Here is a 7787-nt window from a genome sequence, read left to right as displayed (position 1 = left end):
GCCAAACTTCCCAAATTTTAATGAGTATCTACATCAACCGGGAGTACTTTACAAATCAGCTTCTAATTCAGTTCTGGGGTAGATTTCAGATTCAACATTTCTCACAAACTCTCAGGTAAGATCACAGAGCCCTATGCTGTCAGTTCATGGATTTGGATCTGGGATTAGCAAGGCTTTAAACAAGAGATACCACCTCATTCTTCTTCATTAAATAAAAACCCATTATGTAAAATATATACAATAAACTAAAATAAAAACAAATTTATTAATAAAATATATACAACACAAACAGTTCAATTACTGTTTGTCTTAAAAATTTCACTTCTACATAACCAATCCATATTATATAAAACATTTACAAGTATATATACAAGAATGCCACCTGTGCGTAACCTCTGGTCCATTTGTGCTATCTCCTATCTGCAAGAGAAATCTAAAATGTTAATATTTAAATATTAAGTATTTACATCTTTCTGTGTTGTCATCTGTAATTGCAACAATTATCACTAAATGGTTCAAAGGAATGGAATAATGCTGAAAACAAACTTGCAAAAAAAAAATGCATTTCAGGCAACCTTAGCTATTGATGTTCTTTTCGACAGGTATCCACAGTCCATATGGACTTTTCTTCTTATCTATTTTTGGGGATCCTGAAGAGGTCTCTTCAGCAGTAGCTTTAGCTGATTTCTGAAGCAATGGCTTTGCTACAGAATTCTGTAAGAGAACAAGTTCTTAAGTCAGCTTCCCAAACAAATATTATTATACACATTTAAAATACTCGCTTTTTACAAAATACATTAAATAATTCCATTTAAGACTAGAACTTAAAAGAGACACCAACCAAATAAATGCAAAGCCACGGACTGCACTTGCAACTTAATTCAATCAAATCAGACATATGCAAGGCATATGTCACCATTGCAGTAGTGAAGTATTAAAAATAGTTTTGAAATTTTGTTTATTAAGCCCTTAGCTCATTTTAAAATATTCTGACTACAGGATATTCTGAGACTTGTTTTTTGAATATTTTAACAGTTAAAAAGGAAAACAGGAATAATTAAAAGGAGGACAAAATATTGAGACTGAGAATGTAGATATTAAAGTAGGAGCCCATTATATTGGTCACTTGTAAGAACCATACAAAAAAATTTTTTTTAATTCTATTTATTTAGTGGCTTAGTAGGCCTCGAATTATCATCATAAAAACAATGAGCCAACAAAAATAAAAACCCACATAACAGAAATATGTTTAAGGCCAGTTTTTGAGTGGTCAGTGCTTAGATATACTTACATTAGAGCTAAAAGCTATGCTTTTTTGCTGGGAAGACTTCTCGTTGGGATTTTCTGTTTCATCTTCTATTAACTTATCCGACAGCTAGACAGGTAAGAGAAAGTACATTTTAAAAAACCATACCCTCGTAGGTATAAAAAGCAGCCCAACTGTATTACAAATTCACTTGTAGAGACACAAATCAAGTTGGATGTAACCAAATAGTTAACATCCTAAAATAAATAACATAGTACTCTGTTGAGTTTTCCCCATAACAAAACTGATTCAATGATAGGCTTAAGACACTCTTCCCCATAAAGGAGTATTGTATCCCCCGATGCAAATTCAAGTAACTTTGAAAGTCAAGTCATACCAGAAAACACCTAGTTTCAAAGAACTAAGGCATTTGCCCATCCAGTTGGGAACCTAACCGTCTGAAAAAGCGACTGAACTAAGATCTTTTTTGTCCACCACTAATACTTAGGCAAACCCACATCTGGATATGAATGACAGGAGATAACCCATCTTTCCTATGTTAACTGAGTGTTATCAATTCCTAACTACCTTAAACCTTTAAGCTATGAATTTTATGCTGCACATTTCTGGAGAATTGTAATAAACTTATCTGCAAGTGAAGCAGGCCTCTTCTTCTGTAATCTCTCAAAACATCTGGAATATATTGCATATATTATGAAAGGGACATCTATATCAGATGCCCCACCATTACAAAGTACACTTTTGTTTAGTTTAGTACCTGTCCCAAATTCTAGCATGCATAGGGATCTACCAACAAAAAACTAAGCTTTCAGTGTGTCAACATAAACTTCAAATTAGTTAAACCTCTGATGCTTTTGCACATGTATCAATTACCAACAGATTTTCTTCATCAATGTCTGGAGACCACATTCATGATTTCTATAAGACAGAAATAAAGCAGATAAACTATACTGTATGTTGAGTACGGAATTTGTGGGAACATAATGCTGCAAATGAGCGCTACAGATAAATACCCCATAAAAAACTAGCTAGAAAAACTTGGTAACTACATAGAAATCACCAAAGTACCAGCTACAATTATGAAAGTAATTAGTACTGTGTCAACTGAAAATAAAGTTCATTAGTCTCCCATTTTCACGGGGGGAGACTATCTAGTATTGTCAGATCTGTTATTTTAAATTATATTTAGCTAGCCTTTCCAGGAAGCAGTCTAAGGCAAATCAAATAAAAATGGCTAATCAGATCTTTCTGGTAGTAGTTTCCTGAAGATTTTGTTTGGATAAATCTAAAACACTTACCTCAGACTTTGCACCATTATTCAGTACAGCTGTTCCACGGTTGGTTTCTTTAGATACAGAAACAGTTCTGAGACTGGCTGGCAAGTCAAAGTTGGCTGTTCCTAATGCTTTTGCGGCATTGGCTTTTGCTATTTCTAACAGCTCCATTCGATCTACAAAGGAAACACAAAGTGTTCATTTATCCTGTAGTATTTCTCCAGAAAACTCAAAAATCACAAACTGTGTTTGTGCTTTTTTTTGGGCTGTACACAGGCCTCTCACTACTGTGGCCTCTCCCGTGGCGGAGCACAGGCTTCGGACGCGCAGGCCCAACGACCATGGCTCACGGGCCCAGCCGCTCCGCGGCATGTGGGATCCTCCCGAACCGGGGCATGAACCCGCGTCCCCTGCATCGGCAGGCGGACTCCCAACCACTGCACCACCAGGGAAGCCCTATGTTTGTGCTTTTAAACTAGTAGTATCTAGACATTTTCACGGTACTTCCACATGTAAGATATATTTCTATTGATGAAAAAAGAACTCTACTTATTTTGCTGAGAAAAACAAGCATCCCTAAATGATCAACAAGTAAAAGCACACGGTGGGTAAATAACTAACTGCCTGACAATTTCAAGGCTCCACCCAGAACCGCCCTCCACCAAGCCATTTAACATGCACAGCCTTACCCCCAAGGGAAAAGCATGCCGTCCATTTTAAAACTGGGCGCCCACTACAGTGTAGTTTTAACTATTAACCTACTGGAGCCCTTCCTCTTTCCCCTAACGCCTCTCTCGACGACCGACGACTCACCCTTCTCACTCAGACGAAATGGGGTTGGGCTGCGCGACCTGGTCCGGGATCGCCCCCTCCAGCCTCTGCGCTCCTCCGGGTAGACGGTGCGGCCGAAGCCGTAGTACGGGCGGTCCCGCGCGAAGGCGTAGGCCCTCCGGTAAGGCGAGCGGCCTCGGGAGCGGGGGCGGCTGAGGGACCGGTAGGACCTCCTGGAGGAGCCGTGGTGCCTCTCCCGGTACCGGCGGCTGCGGGGGCGCGAGCGGCTCCGCGAGTACGAGCGGCTCCGCGAGTACGAGCGCGAGTAGCGCCGGTACCTCCTCCGGTGGCGCCTTCGGGAGCGACACCTCGACCTGCTCCTCCGCCGGGGCGGGCTGCGGCTGCGGCTCCGCGACCACGACCGAGTCGAGACGATGGATCGGGACGGAGAGCTCGGGGGAGAGCGGCTCCCGGACGCCGAGGACAGCCGGCTGGACGGGCCCGACCGCGACGACGATGGGGAGGCCTTGTGCGGCGAGCCCGGCCACAGGTCGTTCACGTAGCTGGACATCTCGGACGGCAGCTTCCGAGCTTCCTTTGCTCTGACGACCCCTGCCCGAGAACTCAGTTCCTAAAAACAAACGAGAGAAAACAAAATACAAGTGAAGTCCCGAAGTGAGCCGCGCGGGCAGCCTCGGGCCGAAAAAGAAACGGGCCTCCCGGCCTACGGAACTCCGGGCTGTGGCGCCGTCTGCTGCCGGCCTTCCCGCCCCGCCACCGTCCCCGTCCACAATCCGCGGGGCCCACCGGGCCCGGCTACGCTCGCCTTGAGGTAACCGACCGCAGGGCCACCCCATCACCAGAAAACCCACCACGGGCCGTCGACGCCTCACTCAAGGAGAGAAAGGCCCAGCGGACGCCTTCCTTCTCCAGTTAAGGACGGAGAGAGGCTTTTCGCTGCTTCTCCTGAACGGCGGACTCACAACCTCCACCTCCGACGTCCAACGTACAAAAGCGAACTGAACGGGGTCGCGGCAGACGTGTCGAAAATACCAGAAGCTGGCGCCCCGCGCCTGCGCAGAGACGTTGCGTGGTGGGCGTGGCTCCCCTCTCGTCCAACCGCCGCTCCCCTCCTCTCTCCAACCCGAGCCCCACCCTCCGCCTCACCCAATGGCCTCCAGGATGCGCATGCGCGCCCTAGCACGGAAAGTGGGCAGGGGGAGCCGCAGCTCCATCCGGGTAGCAACCTGTGGCTCTTTGGTGTTCTTGGCTGAAACCGGGTGAAAACGAGGCAGCCTCGCGCCGGCTACACCGGACTCTGGGACTGTGTGCCTGGCCGATGTTAACTGGGTCGTTTCCTCCCCTTCGGGCTGTGCCTCCCTGGACCCTTCTTGGCCACTTCCTCCTGACCCAAGTCCGGCCGGCGGGCCGCCTTCCCCTGGACGTCACAGGATGCCTGTCAATGCATTATCTTAGAAAACGGTTTTCACTCCCGTGTTTTGGCTAGGAAAAGTCAGAAAGGTGGAGACAGAATGCAGAGGGCACTCATAGCTGACCTTTAAGTTAGTTTAAAGGTTCAGAATGACGTCTGAGATGTCTATTCTGAGGACAGTGTTCTTGGTGCTAAGGATTAGACAATGGTGACTCTTTTATTTCTAGGGATTTATAAGTAGGATACATTTTAGACATATTTATTGTTGTTAATAAAGCATGACAATTGCCTTGAAATAATTTTTCATCGAATGAACTAACCACTTATGTAAGGAGCATTAGTCCTATGAGCTGCTTTTGCAAGTCAATGCTGCTTTGCAGGCATTTTTACAAAAGCTACTTTCTTGGGAGGTAGATAGGAAATCACTTATCCTGGATTATATAGGGTGGGCCTAATCTAATCACCTGAGAGATTAAAAGCGCGAGAAGACTTCCACATTTTATTGCTGCTTCTGAAATGTGGGGTCTCCACAAGGACCCCTGAGAGATGTCTAGGAGCTAAGGATGGCTCCCAGCTGGCAGCACCAAGGAAACAGAGATCTCAATCCAATGACCTCAGAAGTGAATTCCTCCAACACCTGAAGGAGCAGTGCTGGGGATTCTCCCCTAGGTTTACGAAAAGAATGCACTCTCTGCCCTGCTGACACCTTGACTTTACCTCAGTGAGACGTGTCACCTACAGAACTGTAAGATAATAAGTTGGGATTGATTTAAGTCACTAAGTCTGTTGCTCTTTGTTACTGAAGCAATAGAAAACTAATACATTCACCAAAATTTTGTAGCTTTTTTCCATACACATCTTGTACTTGTCTTGCTAGGTGTATTCTAAAATATTTTGATGGTACTTGTGGCTTGCAAATAGTATCCTTCTGAGGCAGAAGATAGATGAGCCCCAGGCTGAACAGTTTCTCCCCTGTGGACAGAAACTCCATAATAGCAGAAACTCCATAAAAGCAGGTTAATGGAGGAGGCTGGGCCCTGCCCAGAAAAGAGATAAAAGACCACGTATTCCTCATTCTTGAAGTCAAGGAGACTTCACCGACTACACATGCACAGAAAGGTTCCTTGGAGTTCAAAAAGGGAGGGGGCGCCACCTCATAGTAAGTGATGCCAACTACACATAGGCCTCCTCACTAGAATCCATCTTGGCTAACAGAGGCACACGCACACAGGGGAGGATGGTGAGAGGTACCAAATACGGACTCAGAACCAGGCAAAGCAAGATGATTGGTCAAAGGAAACCCGGAGGAAATGTCCCATAAAAGTGATTCAAACTGCCAGGAGGGCAAGACTCTCTCTCTGAGCCCGCCCGTGTGTCTATCCGCACGTACTGTAGTCTTTTTCCTCCTAATAAACAGTTTACTTGCTTCACTACTTTCCGTCTCCATGTGGAACTTCATTTCTACACAGCTGACGGGCCAGGGCCTTGTTCCGGGTCACTGGTCCCTTGTGGTCTAGTGGTTAGGATTCAGTGCTCTCATTGCCGCTGCCCAACCTCAATCTCAGGCCGGACACCAAAATCCTGCTGCAAGCCACTGCAGGCCAAGGCCACCCGAGATCACGTTTTATTAAAGGTTCACTTTGTTGTATGTGTTTTGAAAGGTACACAATATCTAGTTAGGTGAATAACACCTACCTGAGTGTTTACACCCAGTATGAAAGATTTTGTCATTCGATAGGTAAATTCAACCCATTTACATTTATTGGAGTAACTGCAATATTGATCTTATCTTTTCCATTGGTGCCTATTATTTATTTTATAATACTTTGCTTTTTTCACTTCTTCCCATTTTATTCTGCCAGCCTGATCAAGTATCTCTTTCTTCCTCCCTCCTACTGTTCATTTAGAGGTTCTACAATGCTTCATCATACAATTAATGCTTTAAGGGTTATCTTTTTAGCACTGTGAAACATATTTTAACCTGTTCCTCCTCCCCCATATCTCCTTCCATAAATATTTATAGAATGTTTACTGTATTAGATGGTGTAGGATAGGTTAAGAAAAATTTAGTAGTCCTTTCCCCTACCAAAATTAAATTCTTTCATTAATTTTAATAACAGCTAATTTTGTGACAGGTGAGGAAATCCAAAGATATATAAAGTAAAAGTTAATAATCCATTCCCTAGAAGTATGGAATCCTCTAAAAGAGGTCCCCATTCTTCTTCCCCATAACTTAGAAGTAACCAACGTTAACATTTTCAAACTCTTTCAAATATACAAGCATATGGTATTTTTTATGAATATGGGCTCGTTCTAAACAAACTGATTTGAAACTTGTTCTTATAATCAAGATCCTTTAAGACAAACCATTTAGATCTAATTTATTTCCAATCAGCTATCTAATATTCCATTGTCTAGAAATTAATCTTTTATCCCTTATTGCTTGTTCATGGACATTCATGTGGTATCCAGTTTTTCCACCACTAAAAACTATGCTTTGGAACCAAAGTCAGATTCCAAAAACATAAGAACAGTTGCAGAGTGGAGCTACTCCACTGGCTCTTAATACATGTTTCAAGGTCAACAGAGCCATGTCCGGGATACAACTTGGAGCAGCTGATTGCAATGAAGACTCCAGCACTACTGGAGGAGTTACTTCCAAAGTACCTGAGATAGTAGCTCAGGAAGTAAGCTTAGCTCTCTCAGACGACAGGATAAGATGAACATGCAACCACGGAGCTCATCTAGAGAGTAAGAGCTGCAAAGAGGAATTCTGACACAGAAGACATATTCATTGATCTTAGATCAGAGATGAGTTGAGATGAGACATCTCTGTTGTTAGAGCTGCTATAGAATCATTAGCTACAGTCAACCAGTGCAGCATTCAAGGCAGTTAACACAGAGATCAATAAACTCCAGCCTGATGTGACATTCCTGTCTTCCAAGATGTCCCAAGGAACTCCTGCCATTGATTCAAACATCACCCCATGTGGGCTCGCCACTCCACTGCCTGTGATTACTGAGCCTCACTATAACTAGGCTG

At 44.0% G+C, this 7787-nt stretch overlaps 1 protein-coding gene across 6 annotated transcripts; it reads right to left on the bottom strand.

The window, feature by feature from the left end:
- Nucleotides 1-242: 242 nt before the first annotated feature.
- Nucleotides 243-4384, bottom strand: RSRP1 (arginine and serine rich protein 1). Of its 6 annotated transcripts, XR_009566199.2 has the most exons (6): nt 4185-4384; nt 3355-3943; nt 2566-2717; nt 2141-2185; nt 1292-1939; nt 551-714 (listed from the first exon to the last, which is right to left on the bottom strand). XR_009566199.2 is itself a non-coding variant. In XM_030874119.2 (5 exons), the coding sequence occupies exons 2-5, from the start codon at nt 3881-3883 to the stop codon at nt 577-579; spliced, it is 903 nt and encodes a 300-aa protein (XP_030729979.1). In that variant the 5' UTR covers nt 3884-3943; nt 4185-4382; the 3' UTR covers nt 243-576. The 6 variants fall into 6 exon arrangements, 2 of the variants coding, with proteins under 2 accessions (XP_030729979.1, XP_030730023.1); XM_030874119.2 differs by lacking the exon at nt 2141-2185 and having other exon boundaries at nt 243-714; nt 1292-1375; nt 4185-4382; XR_009566195.2 differs by having other exon boundaries at nt 1292-2185.
- Between the last annotated feature and the right edge of the window lie 3403 nt (nt 4385-7787).

Source organism: Globicephala melas, chromosome 1, assembly GCF_963455315.2.
Source record: "Globicephala melas chromosome 1, mGloMel1.2, whole genome shotgun sequence".
NCBI lineage: Eukaryota > Metazoa > Chordata > Mammalia > Artiodactyla > Delphinidae > Globicephala > Globicephala melas.
The sequence above is the reverse complement of the archived record's forward strand: the minus strand, read 5'-3'. Positions and strand labels throughout refer to the sequence as shown.